The 23399-nt window shown below is 38.7% G+C and overlaps 1 protein-coding gene across 3 annotated transcripts; it reads right to left on the reverse strand.

Annotated features, from left to right (window-relative positions):
* Window positions 1-1331: 1331 nt before the first annotated feature.
* Window positions 1332-18169, reverse strand: COMMD6 (COMM domain containing 6). 3 transcript variants are annotated; one of them, XM_006733616.3, is made up of 4 exons: window positions 18017-18133; window positions 17916-17927; window positions 5161-5313; window positions 1332-1656 (listed from the first exon to the last, which is right to left on the reverse strand). In XM_006733616.3, the coding sequence occupies exons 1-4, from the start codon at window positions 18056-18058 to the stop codon at window positions 1606-1608; spliced, it is 258 nt and encodes an 85-aa protein (XP_006733679.1). In that variant the 5' UTR covers window positions 18059-18133; the 3' UTR covers window positions 1332-1605. The 3 variants fall into 3 exon arrangements, with proteins under 3 accessions (XP_006733679.1, XP_081671168.1, XP_081671169.1); XM_081815042.1 differs by lacking the exon at window positions 17916-17927 and having other exon boundaries at window positions 18017-18169; XM_081815043.1 differs by lacking the exons at window positions 17916-17927; window positions 18017-18133 and adding an exon at window positions 5735-5809.
* Between the last annotated feature and the right edge of the window lie 5230 nt (window positions 18170-23399).

Raw genomic sequence — 23399 nt, forward strand, 5'->3', positions numbered from 1 at the left:
AAAGCGAGGAGCCTTTATTTCATTACACACGTTGACAGATGGCAGAAATGGCACGCACGGTGGCTTCCAGGTATGTCCTGCATCATGCAGAGATTATTGGCTGTGGTTTTCCCTGACCCTGCGCCACTGGATTTCTAAAAGCCAGCAGTAATTTCTATTGACTTTTTCCTTCAGTCTGGTAGGTTAGTGAGCATCTCACTTCTTGTATAAAATCTCTTCCTACTTGAAATATTTAAAGCAATTTTTTTCCAGACCAAGAACTAACTTATACATCCACCTAGCATTTGTCTTTTGTATTTAATGGCCCGGGTTTTTTTCCCACATATAATTTTTTAATTCTCGTATTTCAAGTGTATCTATGTTGTATGTTATAGCTTTGGAACTGCTGTCTGCCTAAACCTTAGTGAACATAAATATTCTGTAAAACTTTTTACAGACTACTTTTTAAAATTTTTATCTTTTAAAGGCATTAATCCATCTGGAATTTACTTTTGCATATGTCGTGAGTGCTAGTATAATTTATTAAATAAATCACATTTTCCCACCCAACTGAAATACCATCCATGTCCCAAATGGCTGGATCTCTTTCTAGGCCACCTAGTCTATTCCAGTGATCTATTTGTTTATTCCTAAGCAATGCCATACAGTGTCCTTTGCTTGGCTTTATAAAATAGTTTAATAACTGGTTTATAAATTTAAATTTTAGATAGAAAATCATCTAACAATAATTTGTGCCACCAAGTTAACTCAGTTATATGTAGAACTCAAAATAAATCTTACTGTTCTATATCCGTGCATGTATCTGAACTTCCTATAAATGTTAATAACAGAAACAACTAAGTGCTTACTTAATATAAGGCAGCAATGATCAGTCCTAACCTGATCTAAATGCTCGAGAAGGAGTAGGCTCAGTCTTCTCACTGATTGCTGTTATGATAAATGAGATTAGAAAATTGAATTTGTAATGTTATTGTAATCAAATGCTACTTTTTAAATTTTTTTTTTTTTTAAAGATTTTATTTATTTATTTGAGACAGAGAGAATGAGAGACAGAGAGCACGAGAGGAAGGAGGGTCAAGGGAGAAGCAGACTCCCCGCCGAGCAGGGAGCCCGATGCGGGACTCGATCCCGGGACTCCAGGATCATGACCTGAGCCGAAGGCAGTCGCCCAACCAACTGAGCCACCCAGGCACCCGCTACTTTTTAAATTTATATATAGTTTATATATAGGACTCCATAAAAGATTTTGTTTATAAAATGGGTACAATTATTAGTAAGTTTTAAAATTATTGGTCTAATACATAAACTTGTATTGCCTTCAATATCAATCATTCATTTAATTTTTTATTGATATAATTTACATAACACAGAGTTCACCCTTTAGAGTGTTCAGTTCAGCAGCTTTTAGTACATTCACAAAGTTTTGCACTGATCACCACTATCTAATTCTTGTTTGTCTGATTTTTTTATTATTAAAAAATGGAAAAACAAAAAAACAATTTTCATTCAATAAATATCATTTGATCCTTATACAGTTTTGTTACAGAAAGTGAAGTCCATGATTTTAGAATGATGGTAGTAATTTATCAACCAAGTAATCAGTTTTCACACAGTTTCAATAACTGCAGCAATTTCCTTGAACTGTCTGTAGAAATTCTGGAGAGAAAAAGGAAAAATAATATTAACTTAGCTTTTAGAGGATATATAAGTAGTTCTTTTACTTATACTTGACCACTAAAGGCCATATGACATATTAAATTTGTTCAAGTTTATATCACTAACTATTATTATGGGAAAGTTATAAAAAAAACAAACAGGTGCAATTTGGTACCACAAGGACAAATACCATTGTAGAGTTGGATAATTAGCTCATAACTAAAATTTTTAAAAGCACAAAAGAAAGTTCTTTTATTAAATACCCAACACTGTACTAAGCAATGAAGGTAAAAACAAAAATGAGTTTGGGGAAGGGGGGCGCCTGGCTCATTTAGTTGGTAGAGCGTGCAACTCTTTTTTTTTTTAAGATCTTATTTATTTATTTATTTAGTCATTCATTCATTCATTCATTCATTTTAGAGAGGGAGAGCAGGTGGAGGGGCACAGGGGAAGGCAGAGGGACAAGCAGACCGTGCTGAGCGCAAAGCCCGATGCGGGGCTCAATCTCATGACCCTGATATCATGGCCTGAGCAGAAATCAAGAGTAAGATGCTCAAGCAACTGAGCCACCCAGACACCCACAGCATGCAGCTCTTTAAAAAAAAAAAAAGTTCAGGGGCGCCTTGGTGGCTCAGTCATTAAGCGTCTGCCTTCAGCTCAGGTCATGATCCCAGGGTCCTGGGATCAAGCCCTCCATCGGGCTCCCTGCTCAGTGGGAAGCCTGTTTCTCCCTTTCCCACTCCCCCTGCTTGTATTCCCTCTCTTGCTGTGTCTCTCTCTGTCAAATAAATAAATAAAATCTTTAAAAATATAAAAATAAAAAGTTCAGTTTCCAGGCTTCAAACCACTTTAAATCTAGTGAAAGACTGTTTTTCAGGGTGATAGGAGCTGTCTTCTTTAAGATATGGGTTTAGTTACAATAAGAAAGACCCAACACTGAAAATGGCTTATATGGGAGAAGCATATTTCCCTTTCATTTAAAAATTAAGCTGGTATGGTTGTTCTCCTATAAAAGTCATCTTTTTTTTTCCATCTCCCAAAATCTCTTCAGAGAGGAAGCAAACAAATTCTGTTTTCCTTTCTTCTCTACCTGCCGGGAAGCTAGGAGGCAAATTTGAAACTTAACCCCAGCAATCAGAATACTCTCTAATGATTTACAAATTTGCATTTTCCTTCTTATAGTGGTCTTAATTCTCTATTTTGCTACTTAAGAGTATATATATTTCGTTTTAGTTTATATGTAAATTCATTAATGGAATGAAGCTATATACTGACAGTCAAAATTTCAGCTACAAGAAAGATATAAATTAAAAGCTCGGGGCGCCTGGATGGCTCAGTCATTGAGCATCTGCCTTCGGCTCAGGTCATGATCCCAGGGTCCTGGGATCAAGCCCTGCATCCGGCTCCCTGCTCGGCGGGAGGCTTGCTTCTCCCTCTCCCACTCCCCCTGCTTGTATTCCCTCTCTCGCTGTCTCTCTGTCAAATAAATAAATAAAATCTTTAAAAAAAAATAAAAGCTCAAAAAATGTTGCTATGCTCTCAGTCCTGCAATGTAACTAAAAGGCTCTGTTCCTGGTTAAAAGACATGTAAAAACAATCTTTAAAAGATCTGTCCCATTTGTGATTCTTTTCCTACAGGAAAAAAAATTCTTAGAGGTGGAATCAGAGAGCATGAATGCTATACAGAAAAATAAGAACTGAGCCAAGATTGTGAATATAATTCACAATATAAAGGAATGAAATCTGTATTTTTTTTTAAGTTGACTTGGTCCTTATATTCAGTTGAAGGCTATTCACATATCATAATATACTATATTTCCTTTTTGCCAAGACTTAATTCTTTCCAGGACGCTAATTAGCATTAATAATGTTGAATCTGTGATCATGGGTTTTTGTTCGAAAGCAGCGGTATCTTTTAAAAGAAAGAAATCAAAGGGAACAAAAACCCTTAAAATGTAATTTGTAGAAGAGAACTACCATATGATCCAGCAATCCTACTTCTGGGTATATATATCCAAAGAAAATAAAATCACTACCTCAAGAGGTATCTATACTCCATGTTCTTTGCAGCATTACTCACAGTAGCTAAGGTATGGAAAGAACATAACTGTGTATTGACAGATGGATGCATTAAAAAATGTGGTGTGTGTATGTGTGTACACATATATACACACAATAGAATACTATTCATCCTTAAAAAGAAAGAAATCTGATATTTTTGACAACATGAATGAACTAGGAGGATATTATGCTAAATGAAATAAGCCAGACACAGATAGATAAAATGTAGAACTCATAGTAACAAAAGAGTAGACAGTGGTTACCAGGGCTGGGGAGTAAGAGAAATGAGATGTTGGTCAAAGGTACAAACTCAGTTTTAAGATGTGTAAGTTCTGGAGACCTAATGTATAGTATGGTGACTATAGTTAATAATAATGTATTGTGTACTTGAAATTTGCTAAGAGAGTAGATCTCAAGTGTTTTTACCACACAGATACATAAAAAAGGTAGCCATATAAGGTAGTGGATATGTTAATTAACTTGATTGTGGTAATCATTTCTCAATCTCAATCATTTCTCAATCAAAACATCACATCATATACCTGAAATACATACAATTTTTGTCAACTATAGCTCAATAATGCTAGGGGAAGAGTGCAGTCTGTAAAAGAAGAAATCAAAAGTATCTTAAAGAGGTATATAAGAGGATTTTCTTAAAAGGTAAGCCTAGGACCAATAGATTTTTAGTTAGTTTTACAAAGAATTCTTACTATATTTCCATTGCATTTACTTGGTTGGTTGGTTGTTTTTTAGAGTACTTTACTCTTCTTAGAGTACTAACTATTGTGAGGATTCTTAAGTATTCACTCACCAAAGCAATCAAAACAAACAAAAACAAAACTCTAAGGTCAGTTAAAGTAGTCAATGATAAAAACATTTCCTTGAATGTACCTTTAAAAGAAAATCTAATTTTTCACTCAACCTCTTTTTTTCTTCCTTGCTTACAGAAAAGAAGTAGAAATGATAGTATGAATAAGAGGACTCTACATATAAACCACTGAGTTATTCAAATCTCTAATTGATAAAACTACCATCACGTACTGTTACTCTGATCAGCATTTTATAAACATTAATCAGAAAATTGAGGGTCAAGACCACTGTTCAAAGATAAGATTCATTTAGCTTATCATTCCTGAATATTAAGCCTAAAAAGAATAAGAGTAAAATAGTTAAATGCAAAGTAAATATCCTGCCAGAGAAGATGAAAATGTCGTAAATATATTCACAGAAGGGGAGTACTGTGAAAGTGATCAAATATGACAGTACACCAATTCAGCATTATATTGAAAATATTGAAATGTATCAAATTCCCAAAGAAAACAAATTCAGATCTTTTGTGTGTAAATAAAAACAATTAAAAGTTTCCCTTAAGAAAGATTTTATACATATTTAAGTAGCAATTACAGAACAATGAACTACAACTGAATGAGTGAAATCACAAACCTGAAACTGTGGAATTGTCATTTCAAAGGACTTGTTCTTTACTTGGCCTGAATGATCTGCCACTTTCAGCAGCACGGCAACATAAGGATCCTTAAGAGACCTGCAACTGTCCGAGCTCACGGCCATACCCAGCTTCCACTGAAAATCTACAAGCTGTAATGAAACGTTACAGAACAATACATTGGTAATAATATTGCCATGAATGCAGTTATTTATTCAATTTTACTGCTCTCACATTGAACTTTTAGTTTCAATGCCAGTCACAGTAAAAGAAAATATCTTCATTTTAATATTGCTAGGGCAACAATAATCAAATAAAAATGGAGAGAGGCAATACGGGATGTAAACAGAGTTGGAAAACAACACTGTCATAATTACAATAGTAAAACACACACACACACCCATCTTCACCAGATGTATAACGGAAGTAGAAGGAAGATGTAAAACTGCTGGTTTTCCCTCCATTTTGCTCCTGCATTTAAGGGGACTACAAATGCTTTGTGGCCTCTCTCACATCACTCTCCTGTCCCCATTCCACAACCCGAAATCCTAAAATGGAAGATGAGTTACATACCATCTTCATATGTGGCTGGGACCCACATGGGAATCATTCCAGTTTCCTCTCTCACCCTGGTCCTCCACCTGCAGCCTGACACGAGCATAAGCACTGGGTGATAAGGTGGTTTTAGATTTCATCACTGTTGATGATGAACACCTGTCAGGTGATGTGCTAGGTAGTTCACATGTATTAAATGCCTCACTGAATCATCATAACATTATGGGCTATTATTTCCATTTTGCAGATGACAAACTGAATTTCAGAGAGCTTAGATAAAGTGTGCAAGGTCACACATTTCTGTGATCAGAACTGAAACCAAAGTCCGTTTGGCTCCAAGGATTACATGCTTATTGACTACTGGCTGCCTTAATACTTTTTTTTTTTTTTTTTACAGATTTTATTTATTTGACAGCGAGAGAGGGAACACAGGCGGGGGAGTGGGAGAGGGAGAAGCAGGTCTCCCACGGAGCAGGGAGCCCGATGTGGGGCTCGATCCCAGGACCCTGGGATCATGACCTGAGCCGAAGGCAGATGCCTAACGACTGAGCCACCCAGGTGCACCTGCCTTAATACTTTTAATCGAATTTCTGTCAATGATTGCTCAGTGTTCTGGGGCATAAAACAGGATTGGATAAATGCAGCTCTTAACACTGACTAAAAAACATAAGACGGTGAGTGGAGGAATTTTGTTTCTTGTTTTCAAAGCTTAAACAAATAAATGGTACACAGCAGGCACTCACAAAAAATACTTGTTGATTGATACTTTTTGCTATCAAATTAATGCTGATAGGGCAAAAAGCTTTGCTTATTAATAAACCTTTTTATAAAACTTGGGATCTTTTATAAACAAGACTCATCTATATACTGCCTACAGGAGACAAGCTCTCAAAGTAAGAAGGCAAATAGACTAAAAATGGAAGGGATGGAAAAAGATATTCCATGCAAACGGAAACCAAAGAAAGCTGGGGTAACTACACTTATTGTCAGATAAAATAGACTTTAAAACGACGACTGTAATAAGAAACAAAAAAGCAAGTTACATAACGAAAAAGGGCTCAATCCAACAAGAAGATATAACGTGTAAATATTTATGCACCCAACATAGGAGCACCTAAATAGACAAAGCAAATATTAACAGACCCAGAGGAAGAAAGAGACAGCAGTACAATGATACTAGAAGACTTTAATACCCCTCTTACATCAATGGATAGAACATCCAGACAGAAAATCAATAAGGAAACATCAGCCTTAAACAACATGTTAGAACAAATGGGACTTAACAGATATTTACAGAACATTCCATCCAAAAGCAACACAATACACATCTTCCCGAGTGCACATGGAACATTTGCTAAGACATATCTTTGTTACGACAAAGAAAGTCTTAATTTAAGAGGACTGAAATCCTATCAAGCATCTTTTCTGACCACAGTAGTATGAAACTAGACATTCATTACAAGGGAAAAAACCTAGAAAATTCACAAATATGTGGAGACATAACAACATGCTACTGAATAATCAATGGGTCAAAGAAGAAATCAAAAGAAATTTAAAAAATACCTGAGACAAAGAAAAATGAAAATTTAATATGCCAAAATTTATGGGATCGCAAAAGCAGTTCTCAGATGGAAGTTCACACCAATAAATGCTTACCTCAAGAAACAAGAAAGGTCTCAACAAGCTAACTTTACACCTCAAGAAAATAGAGGGGCACCTGGGTGGCTCAGTCAGTCAAGCGTCTGACTCTGGATTTCGGCTCAGGTAACGATCCCAAGACCCTAGGATCTAGATCTGCCTGGGGCTCCCTGCACAGCAGGGAGTCTGCTTCTCCCCCTCCCACCTCTCCTTCTGCCCCTCCCCCATTCATGCTCTCTCTCTCTCTCTCTCTCTCTCTAATAAGTAAATAAAGTCTTTTAAAAAATTGGAGACACAGAATCTACAGATTCAATGCAATCCCTATCAAAATTCCAAAGATATTTTTCACAGAAATAGAAAAAAATCCTAAAATAAGTATGAAACCAGAGAAGACCCCAAATGGCCAAAGGAAATTCTGAGAAAGAACAAAGCTGGAGACATCATGCTCTCTGGTTTCAAACTATATTACAAAGCTATAATAATTTTTATAGCACTGGCATGAAAAGAGACACATAGATTAATGGAACATAATAGAGAGCCCAAAAATAAACCCATGCATATGTCATCAATTAATATATGACAGGGAGGCCAGAAAGACAGTGGTGAAAGGACAGTATCTTCAACAAATAATATTGGGAAAACTGAACAGCCACATGCAAAAGAAGGAAACTTGACCACTATATTATACCATACACAAAAATTTCCTCAAAATGGATTAACGACTTGAAAATAAGACCTGAAACCATAAAACTCCAAGAAGAAAATACAGGCAGTAAGTTCCTTGACATAGAAATCTTGGTGATGATTTTTTGAATCTGACACCAAAAGCAAAAGCAACAAAAGCAAAAGTAAACAAGTGGGACTACATTAAACTGAAAGCTTCTGCACAGCAAAGTAGCTATATTCATAATAGCCCTAAACTGAAACCACCCAAATGTTCATCAGTCGTTAGATAAATATGTACAACAATGAACTTCAGCTACATTTAACACCAAAATGTTGAAAGAAACAAGTCAAAAGTTATGTGATTCCATTCACTTAAACTTGAGAAACAGGAAATACAATATTGTTTAAGGCTGCATACACAGGTGGAAGAACTATACATAGAGGCAAGAATGTGATTATCACAAAAGGATCATTACCTCTAGGAAGGAGAGAAGGGAGAGGTTTGATTGGGGAAGGGCATGTGGTGGGCTTCTGGGGCACCAGTAATACTCCATTTCTTGAACTTGATTGTGGTTACAAAGGTGTTCGCTTTAAAATTATTCATTAAGCTGTCCATGGTAATGTACTTTTTTTGCATATGTTATCTTGTAAGTATCAGGTGGGGGGAGTGAATATAAATCAGTGAATACAAACCATATTTTTTTTTTTTAAAGATTCTATTTATTTGACAGAGAGAGACACAGCGAGAGAGGGAACACAAGCAGGGGGAGTGGGAGACGGAGAAGCAGGCTTCCCGCCGAGCAGGGAGCCTGATGTGAGGCTCGATCCCAGGACCCTGGGATCATGACCTGAGCCGAAGGCAGATGCTTAACGACTGAGCCACCCAGGTGCCCTTACAAACCATATTTCTGGTTGAAAGGAAAAACTTATCATAGGCTACAGTAATCAAAGGAATGCTTTACAGAGAGCATAAGCTTTCAGCTCAGTTTTGAAAACTGAACAGAACTGAAATTGAGAAGAAAATGTGTCTTCTTTATATATTCCAGAAATACACACCTAACAAAGAATAAGTGCTTAATAAATATTAAGCTGAACCAACTAGAGATGGAGAGAGTCAATATCTGTTGTAAGAGAGCATTTAACTGTGTTAAAGTAGATGGCTCCTGTAAGGAAGTATGGAAGATAAAGCTGAAAAAAGAGATGAAAAAGCCAATAATTCTTTTCAAATTGTCAGTTTTCAGAGGTTTTCAAAGTATTCCCATATACTTTTATGGAAAATATGTTAAGTCACTTAAACTTTTCCTGTATGCAATGGGAACTCACTGAATTTTTTTCAGTAAAGGTAAGGATATGAAAGTATTGATTAAAAAATATTCATCTGGTGGCAGCAGAATACAATAATCCAGGTATGAAGTTTTAAGTGCCTGAACTAAGGTGGTAACTAGTAGGATTAAGCTGATCCTTAAAGAATGAATCAGCAGGCCCTGATGTTTTTCTTCACAATTATGGGAGATCAAAGACAACTATGAAAATCTGAGTACAGATGACAGAGAGAATGTTGATATCATGTTACCAATCAGACTTTATATATTTTAAGTCCAAAGGTATTATCAAGTGGGGATAGAGGATATTTAAATAGGAATGTTCAATAAGTGGCTAAAAATCCAATAACAGAATCTAAGGGAGTTCGTGATTAGAGATATAGTTTTTATATCAGATCAATGGTGATATCCAAAAATTTAATTCAAAGCACTTCTTAAACTTATTCAGCCGGCACAATTTCTTGATGCTTTACTGTCTACAGGAAAATGGTAGAGAAAATCATTACTTACTTGACTCTGAGTCTGAAATAAAACTCTGGATTATTTAGAACATTTCAAACAGAAAATCAATTAAGGAACACAATGTTGGAATCCACTGACAAATTACAATGGTGAAACTGTCAGGTGAGGAAATTAGGAGAGCTACCATCCAGACACTCACTGTGCAAAATGAGTACTCATGAGTAAAAGAAAGCTGGAATTCAGTTTATGATTCTAAAACTGAACATTTAAATGCAAATTAAAAGCAAATTTTCTAATAAATGTGGTTTAGCCTTAAATAGGAATTAATTAACTGCATTGGAGATTTTCACAAGAAAAGAATAAAAGAGAAAAATCAGAACAGAGCACACTTATCATTATGGAGGATATTAAGAATGGAATAATAGGGGCGCCTAGGTGGCTCAGTCGTTAAGCATCTGCCTTCGGCTCAGGTCATGATCCCAGCGTCCTGGGATCCAGCACTGCATCAGGCTCCCTGCTCAGCAGGAAGCCAGCTTCTCCCTCTCCCACTCCCCCTTTTTGTGTTCCCTCTCTCGCTGTGTCTCTCTCTGTCAAATAAATAAATAAAATCTTTAAAAAACAAAAAAAGGGATAGAATAATAAAGCCTCTCAACTATTGTAGAGTTAAGAAAATGATTTAAAAAGGAAAATGTACAAAGAAAAAAAAACTAGTAGTGAAAAAATATAAAAACATCCCAAAGTAAAATGAATACAAAGAGAGACACCTGGGTGGCTCAGTCGGTTAAGTGTCTGCCTTCAGCTCAGGTCATAATCCCAGAGTCCTGGGATTGAGTCCTGTGTTGGGCTCCTTGCTCAGTGGGGAGCCTGTTTCTCCCTCTGCTTGCCTCTCTCTCTCTCATTCTCTGGCAAATAAATAAATAAAATCTTTTAAAATAATGATACAAATAAGAAAAATAATCTCAAAACAAATATATATTAAAAGGTAAACAAAGAAATTAGCTATAGTCACTTTAGTGTGACTAAAAATTTAATTGATCTGGGGGCGCCTGGGTGGCTCAGCTGGTTGAGCGTCTGACTTCAGCTCAGGTCTTGATCTCAGGGTCCTGGGATAGAGCCCCATGTCCAGCTCCGTACTCAGCGGGGAGTCTGTTCCTCCCTCTCCCTGTGCCCTTCCCCCCACTCATGCACACACACACACACACACACACACACACACTCTCTCTCTCTCTCAAATAAAATCTTTTAAAAAATTAATTGATATGGTAGCTGCAGTTATTAACATAAAGACATCATATAAAAACTATAAAGAAAAATACTGATAAAGACCATTTCAGTTTAGTATTAATTTTTTCAAAATACAACATATATTAGAAAAACAATCATGCACTACTCCATCCTAAAAACTATTTTCTTATTTCTAGTCTTTGTATGTAATTTTTATAGCTAGAGTCATAAAATACCTACTTTTATGTTCTCTCCTTTTTAAAATGAAAGTCTGCCAATGGAAGGAATGTTAAGTATTCTGCACACATTAACCTCTCTCAAAAGTAACTATGAGGAAAAGACTGATCAAATAACTCATCCAAGGATACAAAACTAGTATAGCTGCTATCCCAACCCTAATCTTTCTGATTCCATATTCTATGCAGTTTTCATTATACCTAGCTGCAACATTACTACTTGGAATTAAATTAAGTTCTAGTAGGTCAAGAAAGTAAATAGGTCTAGGATGGCATGAGAATATCATCTTCTACATGCTAGAACCGAGCTGTCCAATACAGTAGCCATAACCCAAATGAGTATTTAAATTAATAAAATAAAAAATTTCACTTCCTCAGTTGCGCTAGTCACATATCAAGTGCTCAACAGTTACATCTGGCTAGTGTTACCATACCGGAGAGTGCCAACATAGAACATTTCCACCATCACAGAAAGTTCTATCGGACAGTGCTATGCTACACTCTTGTGTTTATACGTGGAAATTAAGGCATGAATTATTAGCAAATTTCTACTTGAGAATTCCTATTACTCTAGTCCAAGTATACAACATTTGCTAAGTCATTAGCCTTCCTCATCTTGTTTACTGATACCTTTATCCATACTCTGCTTTTTAATTTTCTCAACAGCACTCATCATTATCTGAAATTATCAAGTTTACTTATTACCTGTCTCCCCAAGGAAATTCAAACTTCCTAAGAGCAAGAGCATTATCCAATTTACTACTGAATCTACTACAACATATGTGGTACAAAGTGAATGTTCAAATAAATATTTGTTGAACTAATATGTTTGGAACTTCTGGAGCATGTGGTAACTGGTCTCCAAAGATAGCTTCAAACAATTAGTGTCACCCCTCCTGTACATACATGTCACTCCTCACATTAAGTGGAGCTTATTTTCCCTCTGCACCATTCTGAGCTGTCTCTGTGATTACTTTGACCAGCAGAATATGGCAGAAGAGGCTTTCTGGAATCCTTGAGCCTAGGCCTTAGGAGAACTGTCTGCCTCCTTCTTTATGGAATGCTGGCTCTTGGGACTCTCCCTCTTGAAACCCAGCTACCTTAAGGTGAACAGCCATGTAGGGAGAAGAACCAAGTCACTCCAATTATCAGCTCTAGCTGAGCTCTTAGCCAATGTCATCACCAGCCATGTCGGTGAGCCCTCTGGGTTTCTGGCTCAATCAGGCTCCTAGATGATAGGGAGTAGAAGCTACCACCTAGCTAAGTCTGATGTCCTGAAAGATCATTAAACTGTTATTTCAAGTCACTAAGTTTTGGGTAGTTTATTACACAGCAATAGGTAACTAAAGCGGGGCAAACATAACTGGCTGAAAATAACTTTGTCAATAAATTTAATATATGACATCAAAATGTATTCTCATAACTTCTTTAATCTGAAATATATTAGTTTCTAGAAATCTTAGCAAAAACAACTAAAAGATATTTCAGATTTGGTTTGTGTAACCTGTTACCTCTGAGAGATGTTAATACCTCCAGTACAAATAATACAGAAAAATAAAGCCTTTCCCATTAAACACATTCACTACTAATAAATTCATAGTACATATGCCCTCCAACACCAGACATATTGGTGTTTCTAATTTCTAGTCTTTGTATGTAATTTTTATAGCTAGAGTCATAAAATACCTACTTTTATGTTCTCTCCTTTTTAAAATGAAAGTCTGCTCCAACATTTCCTCAAAAATGTTTTTCATCCTCAGGGCGCCTGGGTGGCTCAGTCGTTAAGCGTCTGCCTTCGCTCAGGTCATGATCCCAGGGTCCTGGGATCGATCCCTGCATCGGGCTCCCTGCTCCGCGGGGAGCCTGCTTCTCCCTGTCCCACTGCCCCCGCTTGTGTTCCCGCTCTCGCTGTGTGTCTCTCTGTCAAATAAATAAATAAAATCTGGGGCGCCTGGGTGGCTCAGTCGTTAAGCGTCTGCCTTCGGCTCAGGTCATGATCCCAGGGTCCTGGGATCGAGCCCCACATCGGGCTCCCTGCTCTGTGGGAAGCCTGCTTCTCCCTCTCCCACTCCCCCTGCTTGTGTTCCCTCTCTCGCTACAACATATGTGGTACAAAGTGAATGTTCAAATAAATATTTGTTGAACTAATATGTTTGGAACTTCTGGAGCATGTGGTAACTGATGTCTTTCTCTGTCAAATAAATAAATAAAATCTTTAAATAAATAAATAAATAAAATCTTAAAAAAAAAATGTTTTCATCCTCATTTCATTTCTACTGATGACCCCCATTCCACTAAACGGGTTTGAAACGTTGGTCAACTTTGATTTTTCTCAAAATACGTAACAATTGGCAGGCATTCAAGATTTTATTTTAGCCAATGCCAAGATTTATTCCCTTCTTCCCAATCTCATTGCTACAGACCTACACAAATAGTTTTGGTTTTGGTTTTGTTTTTTTAATCTTGCCTTAAATTTTACTGCAGCCTCCTAATTAGTTTCTTTCCTAGGTCTTTGTTGGCTCCAATCCAGACTATGGTCTCTAAATACTGTTTATAGATTAACCAAATCTAGTATCACAGGTCAAAACTTGTAAAGTTTACTGCCTCATGAGCTAGTTACCAAGTACTTGAGTTATCTTCCAGCACAGTCCCCGTTTTCCCACTCGTCCTCAAATAGGACTGCATCCCTTTTTTAAATTTGCATTCAGCCTTTATACCTTTGCTCATAGCGCTCATTCCACTTGCAATATAATTCTCAAACATCTACTTAAAACTCCTCTCAAAATCTACTTGCTCTGGGCGCCTGGGTGGCTCAGTCGGTTAAGCATCTGCCTTCGGCTCAGGTCATGATCCCAGGGTCCTGGGATCGAGCCCCGCATTGGGCTCCCTGCTCAGCAGGAAGCCTGCTTCTCCCTCTCCCACTCCTCCTGCTAGTGTTCCCTCTCTCGCTGTCTCTGTCAAATAAATAAATAAAATCTTTAAAAAAAAAAATTCTACTTGCTCTGTGAAGTCTTTCCTAGTTTACTCAAACTTTCTATGAATATTCACGTCATTTCTTACACCCTACCACCTAGAACATTCTGCCTTGTATAGGTGGATTTGTCTCCCACCCCCACATCCACTAGACTGTAAACTCTTTGAGGGCAGTTCATACATCCAACACATGTACACAGAAGAACAAAAACAGTTATACATTTATGAACCACTATATAAAATGTACAAGTTTAAGTCACTATGTCTCATATATAGGAAGAGGAAAAATGGCACGAGAATTGAGTGTTAACAGAACATCTTACTTTTGATTTATACCATAACACTGGCAAGGAAAGCAATAAAAGTGGCAGCAGTAGGAATAATCATTCATCTATGATGAAGCGTTCTAATTAGACATCCAAAAGAAAATCATAAACTACTTTGAAACAATGATTATAAGTATTAGAACTGTGTAGTAATGGATAATCTGAGACCTCTGGTGCTGGGTAATATAGCACTATGATTTGTTCAAAGTAACAAGCTCAAATTCTGAAGTCAGACCACCTGATTTGAATCTCAGTTCCCCTATCTTTTAACCATGTGGCTATGGACAAGTTACAATATGCTCCAATATTCAATAAGAATTTACTAAAGAATACTATGTTCTAGCCACTGGGGATATAAAAAAGAATAAAACAAAGTTCCTGACCTCAGGACCTTGCCGTCTAGTGGGGAAGACAAGACAATAAACAAATAAATACAAAAAGTGTAAAAAAAAAAAAAAATGCAGAGTAAGAGAGCGAGTGACCAGGAAGGCCATTTAGGTAGAACCTGGGAGAGACTTCTTTGAGGAGTGGCTTTTGAGTAGAAAGGGAACAGAATAAAGGAAAGGAAAAAGCCACATGGACCTCTGGAAAAAAGAACATTCTGGACAGAGGTAGAAGCATGCCTGACATGAACAGGGAACAACAATGATGACCATGTAGCTGGACTGGCATGAACTAAAAGAGTAGTAAGAGATGAGGAATCAGTTTTTGAATGGCCTTGCGGGCCATGGTCTATGTAAGACTTTTTCCTAGTGTGACAGGAATCACTTAAAAAAGTCTATGAGCAGAAAGACATGGTCTAACTTAAGACTGCAAAAGGCTCATCCAAATTGCTGGATAGGGCATTAAGTTTAAGAAGGAAAGCAAGGAGACCCAATTGGGAGCCTACTGCAAAGTAGTCTAGGCAAGAGGATGGAGGGTTGCACTTAGGTGGTAGGGAAGATGAATTTAGAGAATATTTTAAAGGTGGGGAGAACAGTCAGTATGCTGATGGATAGTATGGGGGGTCATGAACTCTCACTGGACCTACAGTCCCAATTAACCTGGCTAATTCATACACTGGTGAGAAATACCTAAACAAAGAGAGAAGGTGTTATAGCTCAAGCCTAAATATTAGTTTTATCTGGTGCATACTACAAACATAAATGACGTATAATTGGGTAATGGATTTTTTTCCCTCAACAATATTCTTGAATAATCATTTTCTTCTATCAGTGCATTTAAAACTGCATCATGAACTATGAATAAAAATGTTCAATTTAGGAGTTCCTGGAGGTAAAACTCATGAAAGTGTGAGGGCGTTTCCTACCCCTGCTCCCCCAATGACTAGGTTCTTGAAATTTTCACTCTCAGAATTGCCTCTAAGCACTTTATCAATTATACTTTAGGTTTTCCTACCCTGTCACTGGTTTCCACACATTTCTATTCTGGTAAGTTGTAATTCTCTGTATTCACCTCTGTCTCTCCAATTTGGGGGTAGAAATTTGCCTTAGGATCTCTGATGGATCCAAGAGCTGTTAATTCTTCAGTTTGTTCAGCTTTTTGTTTTTATGATGAAGTGATGTCTTCCATATTCCAAGCTCCTAACATGCCAGACTAGAAACTGGATGTCTAGCACTCATTATCACTTTCTTCATAAAGGCTTTAAACATCTTTTGTTAGATTGATTGCAAGGTACTTTATAATTTATGTTGTAAATGATGTCTTTTATAAAAATATTTTTCAGCTCTGTGTCAAATTAGATAAACAACTGAATGAATCACCTTGCTAAAGTCTCACACATTCTAATGTTTGTAAATTATCCTGGTGTTTTGTTTTGTTTTGTTTTGTCTTGGCTTCTTTGTAAACAATCCTATAACCTGTCAATGATTCCATGGAAGGAATGAGAAGTAGGCTGAAAACAGCTCCCCCTTCACCTGACCAAATGTCCACATTCCAACCTCCAAATTTTGTGAATATGTTCTTTTGTATGACAAAACAGACTTTGTAGATACAACTAAATTAAGGATCTTGAGGTTGAGAGATTCTTCCTGAATTATCCAAGTAGGCCCAACATAATATGAGTCCTTATGAGGAGGCAAAGTTTTAGAGTCAGAGAAAGCATTGTGGTGATGGTAATAGAACAAGAAGTAATAATGTGATGATGGAAGCAAAGGTTGGAATGCTGTGCTTCGAAGAAAGTAGAGACCACAAGCCAAGAAATGCAGACAGCCTCTACAAGCTGGAAAAAAAAAGGAAATAAAATCTCCCCTAGAGCTTCCAGAAGGAACACATCCTGGCCAACACTTTGATTTTAGCCCCACAAAACTAACTTTGGACTTCCAACCTCCAGAACTCAGATAATAAATCTGTGTTGTTTTAAACACCAGCGCCCCCCCAAAAGAGTTCAATTTTTAAAAGTCTATAATCAACATAATTCAGTTTCAGGATATCTTACTCAAAAAACATAAAATTTAGTGTAAGTGGATAAAATGACTTATGAAAGATTGAATCAAAGCGCACTAACTCAGTAACTCTGAGCAAACAGGTAAGGGGGTTAGTTAATCTTTCTGAGTTCCCCTACCTCCCAGGAATCCTGAAAAGCAACAGCTGCTGGAGAAAGATGACAGAGAGCAGCCAATAGACGTCTCTCTGCCATCGTACTCCCCGTACTCCCCTTATTTCTTATCTCAACCCTTTCTTATATTTTGTTTGGGCCTGGGAAACTCCTGACCTAAAATGCTCTAGTTTTCGTACTCTTCTTCTGGGAAATGTGTTAAATTTTTTTCTAAAAATAAGTTATTTTTTATTTATTTTTTTAAATGAACACATAATGTATTCTTTGTTTCAGGATAAAAATAAGGAACACTTAGAACAAGGAGGCATAAGATATACTTAAAAATTCAAATTCTTTTTTTCTGGCATAAAAAATGTAGACATTGAAAATTAAAGAGGTACACTTTCCATCTTCAAAATACCTCGTTTAAAGGCCAAGAAAATGTTTGCAGTGCTATCTTTGTAGATTTTAACAATTTCTTGTCTTTCTGTATCACATTCTAAAATACTGTGTACCTAGCTTTGAAAAAACGGTCACCAACAACAATTGCTCGGTACTCTTTGGGCTGCAGTGGGTGGAGGAGCTTAAATTACAACGGCAGCAGATACTGTGGCAGGTGCACAGCGGAAGGAGCAGTGCAGGGTGGCGGGATGAAAGTCACAGACTCGCAGACACAGGCCTCGGACTGGGGGGATTGCTGGGCAAGGCTCACGGTGGCATCGTCCCCCCGCGCCAGCGGCAGGGGGCGGGCCAGGTGCTACCGCCCGCCGCTTGCCCAGGTGACGCTGGCTGAGGGCGGGGCGGCCATTCACTCACCTGGTTGGTGACCTGAAATGAAGGCAGAAAACACGATTTAGGGAAAGATCTCTCTAGCTCCAGAGCCCCGATGCCCCGGCTCCTCTCAGGCCAGGACTTACCTCGGACTTAGCATCCAGTCGCGGCTCGCTGCAGCCCTCCATCGCAAGTGTCTAGGGCTCGGACCCCCGATTGATCAGGTGGACTGTCCCCCGGCCGCCAACACTTCCGCTTCCTCCTCCCGCCCCCTCGCGGCCTGGCGCACGCAGCGGAAGTGGGGGGCGCGGAAACAAACGTATTTGTGTAACTCACCCTTAGTGTTAATTAAACATCAGTTTCAAGGAGATACTCAGCAACAGGGACATTTCTGTGGGGAAAAGGTCCGAAGATTTTGGAGATACCTTGTGAAGGGAAGAACAGATTAATTTAAGGAACCCTTCTGACCTGTAGACATGGACTCTTCCCGTCTGCCCCGCCCCCCTTCCCCCCACAAGCGCTTTCTGCGCGCTCGCAAACCGGCGGCCGCACAATTGATCCCCAAGTTTAAAAAACAGCTGGACGACCACACTCTTTCGCCGTCGAAGTCTTTGGACAGGGAGATGCCAATTGGAAACTATATGATTAGCTTTTGTCACTCGGATTTACTTCACTGGCCCAGCTGCTGGTGGGGTGGGGATGCTTTTCTTTATCAAGCTGCCACTGACCTACTCCCGCTCTCAACCTGACGTACGGGGATACCTTCTCATCTGGTCTTCCTTCTTTCCCCCTACGCTTCTCACATCCGTTCTACACAGTAGCTAAAGCGATTTTTTTCTCGCCAACTTTTTATTTTGAAAACTTGAAATTTTTTGGAGAAAAGTTGCAAAAGTGGTTCAATGAACATCCGTTTATCCTTCATCTAGATTCATCAACTTAACATTTTATCCATTTGCTTTACCTCTAGGTACATACACGGTAATAAGGGCACCTCATCTCTAAATACTTGAGCATATAGCGCCTAAAAACAAAGCAATTAACTAAGTCATCACAGTATTTCCACCACGGACTCAGGAGATTTAACATTGACAAAATACTATGATCTAACACGTGGGCCAAATTCAATTTTCTCCAGTGGTCCCAACAATATTCTTTTATATATATATATAAAAGCACAAGCAGGGGGAGCTGCAAGGGGAGAGGGAGAAGCAGGCTTACCGCTGAGTAGGGAGCCCAATGCGGGGCTCGATCCCAGGATCCTGGGATCATGACCAGAGCCAAAGGCAAACGCCCAACGACTGAGCCACCCAGGTGCCCCTCAACAGTATTCTTTAAAACTGTTTCCTATCTTACCCACTGCTAGAATCTAATCAAGAACTACCCGTTGAATTGTTATCGTTTCTGCTCAATCTCTTCAAATCTAGAACTGCACTGATGAAGAGTCCTTGGGACTACATTGGTTCTTTACTGGGGGCTCTGGGGGAGGATCTGTTTTCCACTTGTTGCCAGAATGCAGGTCCCACTTACTTGCTGGCTTTTGGATGTGGGGTTTTCTGTGTCTAGAGGACATCAGCATTCCTTGGCTTGTGGCGCTCTTCATCTTCAAAGCCATTAATAGGTCAAGTCCTCCTCAAACTTTGAATCACTCTGACCTCCCCTTCTACATCATCTCTCCTCTGCTGTCTTCTTTCACCAATCTCTGACTCCAACTTGAGAAAGTTCTGTTCTTAAGGCCTCAAATCATCATATTGAGCATACTCAGATAATCCAGGATAATCTCTATGTCTTAAGGTCCATAATCTTAATTATATCTGCAAAATCTTTTCAGATAAGTACCCAGATTAGTACTTGATTGAATAATCAGTGGATGAGACTCTTAGGGGGAGGAGCATCTTTAAAATTCTGCCTACAGCGAACAACCTCATAGGATTGTTGGAGGATTACATTAGTTAATGCATGTAAAACCTCTAGAATTGTGCCTGGCATGTAACACTGGGAATCTGTGCCAAAAAGCCACTGACTCAAGGTTATTGGACATAATTAAAAGTACTAACTGACTTGGGAACATAGTCCCTGAATTAATCCAGTGATTTCTTTCCTATGAAAGAAAGTCTGGAAAGATAGAACACTGTGATGCATCCCACTGGTGTGTCAATTCCATTTGTTAGGGAGTATTTCTCTGAAGCTCTTGGTTGCCAAGAGATTATGCTCCATGGAGGGCTGCATACCCACACACACACACACACACACACACACACACACAAACACCTTAATTACATAAAAATGTTCCCAAAAGGTGAAAAGATGACATATATTAAAAAGTTAATTTTTGTGTTTTTCTGTATTTTTCATACACTTAATTGTTTTTAAAGATTTTAAAAATTTATTTATTTGACAGAGAGTGCACAAGCATGGGGGGAGGGGGAGAGGGAGAAGCAGGCTTCCCACTGAGCAGGGAGCCCCATTTGGGGCTCAATCCCAGGACCCTGGGATTATGACCTGAGCCAAAGGCAGACACTTAACCAACTGAGCCACACATTCCTTTTAAAACTGCTCTTTTTTTAAACATTAGTGTCCCTTTTCAAAAATCTATTGATAAAATTTGGGGAGAGTAAAATGTCAGTAGTGTTTAGGCCAATCTCTGCCAATTATTAATCTTGTTCTTGTGCTCCTGACACTTCAGAAGCACATACGATCAACTGTTTATTTTTAAGACCTCCATCATATTAAAGATCAGAAGTTATGCAAGCTTCAGACTTGGAAAACACAGATTTTATGAATAGAGTAAAAAAAATGCTAAAATTAAAGCTGTATAACTTGTTTTATTTATATTTATTTTTTTGTGATTACATGTAAGTAGGACATATAAATAAGAAAACATTTTTTGGAGCTCTTAAACAAACAAATCTAGCACTGAAAGATGTGTAGAGGATGTCTCCAAACCATGGCATGAACTCTGACCTCACAAGAGTTACAGTGTAATGAAGAAAACAAAATTGACACACATGAAGCAAGTAGTACTTCAATCTAAGCTTTTATTTTAGGGCTCTTCTGTGTCAAGTGATATTAAGCCAGCTCAAAGTAGCCTGAGCAAAATAGCCAAATCATCCTCTCACAGGGGTGGCCTCTGAAATGTAGGGGTGGAGCCAACTGTAGGAATCTCACAGAATTGTGAGATTTTAATAGTAAAAGGGCCCAATCGCTGTTTATCATCTGTGGTCTGACGTTCAGTTTGTCTGTTGGCTTATTCTCTTAGGTTTCTCCATATGTTGTAGAGGAGGATACCTGCCCGTAGATATATGACCACTAGCATCGCTGAAGTCATAGCCTGTGGCTCATGATCCAAAGGGAAAGAGGAAGCTGCTCTTCCATCTCAATTCTTTTTTTTTTTAAGATTTTGTTTATTTTATTTTAGAGAGAGAGCACACACACGTGCATGTGCATGCGGGGGTGTGGGGGCACAGAAGGGGAGGGAGAAGGAGGGCGGGAAGAATCTCCAGCATGCAGAGCCCCACACTGGGGGGCTTTTTCTTTTATCAAGGGCCTACTATGTGCCAGGCTCCAGTAATATGGAAATGGGAAAAGCACAGTTGAAAATCCCTGAAGGAGCTCATCTTTTGGCAACAAAGTTCCACTAGAATGTGTTAAAGGAAAGCAAATAGTGCTATGTGAGCACAGAGGTAGGGCACCTACCCAAGTCTAGGGTGTCATGGGGACATTCAGGAAATAAATGAGCTGATTCCTAAAGATATAAGATATAGATTAAAGAATATTAAAAAAACAGCTCCTCTGGAAGAATAAAATTTGTATATTTATAGATGTGTAAGATATTTTGTCTAGCTGGAACCAATTATTGAGAAGGGACTGGTAAGGTGAGTTAATTTGATGGATAGATAAGGAAAATGGTGGTGGTTGGGAGAGGGTTTACATTTGGCAAATACATGCACCTACCCTGAATCAGTCCCATCCCACTGTGAATGGCCTTGACTACTCAAGGAAAAGTTGGGTAGGGGAAATGCCTTACTGGGCTTCCTCAAAGGCCCCCGTTGGGGAGGGCTGATCACTAGCAGTACTGCCTTAAGAGAGACCCTCATAGGAGTCTGGAGCCCCACCCTTGGAGATTAGGTTTGAGCTCCTGGCCATAGTTAAAGGGAACAAAGGAAAAAGGATCATGACTTGAGCCAAAACCAAGAGTCAGAAATTTAACTGACTGGGGCGCCTCGGTGGCTCAGTCATTAAGCTTCTGCCTTCGGCTCAGGTCATGATCCCAGGGTCCTGGGATCAAGCCCCGCATCGGGCTCCCTGCTCAGCGGGAAGCCTGCTTCTCTCTCTCCCACTCCCCCTGCTTGTGTTCCTTCTCTCACTGTCTCTCTCTCTGTCAAATAAGTAAATAAAATCTTAAAAAAAAAAAAAAGAAAGAAACTTAACTGACTGAGCCACCCAGGCACCCCTTCCATCTCAATTCTTAAAGAAGGACTCTGATTTGACTATTTGGGTTGTATGCCCACCTCTCGGACCAATACTAGGTCTAGGGTGATGCATTACTATTTTTTCCCTCTGCCCCCTATTGTGGCCACAAGAGGTAATTGTGTAATTGGCAGTCACTAGCAACAAAAAGGATAAGAAGATGTACTCTACAGGAGACAGAGGTGAGGATGATGCCAAAAAACTTAGATGAAAAGATACTGTAGAAACAAAAACAATAGATATCCACTAAATACATTTACTAACTCTGTACTATACTATACAATCAGTGGATGTGGTAGGCAAAATAATGGCCCCCCAATGGGTGGCTCAGTTGGTTAAGCGACTGCCTTCGGCTCAGGTCATGATCCTGGAGTCACAGGATCGAGTCCCGCATCGGGCTCCCTGCTCGGCAGGGAGTCTGCTTCTCCCTCTGACCCTCCCGACCCTCCCCCCTCTCATGCTCTCTCTCTCTCAGTCTCTCTCTCTCAAATAAATAAATAAAATCTTTAAAAAAAAAAAAAAGATAAACTCAGGCCTGTTAAAAATTTTTAAGAGTTTATTGGAACAAAAAAATCGATTCCTATCAGGCAGTGCCAAACCAGAAATGGTAGGAACACTCCACTGACAGGAGCTCAAGAAGAGATTTCATAGAGAAATGGTGGAAGCAAAGTAAGGAAGAGATTGATTGGCTATGGCTTAAAGCCGCGTTGGCTATGTGTGCTTTGATTGTCCTTAGTGTTTTGACCTTGTAACCTTGAGGCCTTCACAGGCGCAGATTTTGGTTTACTTCACAGAGGCCAGCACGGCAGTAGAGCCATCCCAGTCGAATGGCATCCTTGTTTAATTAGTTTCACAAACATTCACTTCCAAAACCCCAGAATTTATGAATATAGTATGTTATATAACAAGGAAGGATTCAATTTACAAATGGAATTAAGTTTGCTAATCCCAGAACCTTAAAATAAGAAGATGTTCCTGGATTACTGAGGTGGGCCCAGTGTAATCACAAGGGTCCTGATATGTGGAAGATGGTGAAAGAAGAGTTAGAGTCAGAGAGAAAGT

Source organism: Leptonychotes weddellii, chromosome 3 (assembly GCF_054177405.1).
Source record: "Leptonychotes weddellii isolate Sample4059 chromosome 3, ASM5417740v2, whole genome shotgun sequence".
NCBI lineage: Eukaryota > Metazoa > Chordata > Mammalia > Carnivora > Phocidae > Leptonychotes > Leptonychotes weddellii.

Excerpts from the sequence above, each read along its gene's own strand:
- COMMD6 (XM_006733616.3), bottom strand. The coding sequence starts at position 18,058 with ATGGAGGGCTGCAGCGAGCCGCGACTGGATGCTAAGTCCGAG. Across the intron at positions 1,657-5,160 it reads TGACAATTCCACAGTTTCAG|AATTTCTACAGACAGTTCAA; the intron begins GTTTGTGATTTC and ends TTTTCTCTCCAG.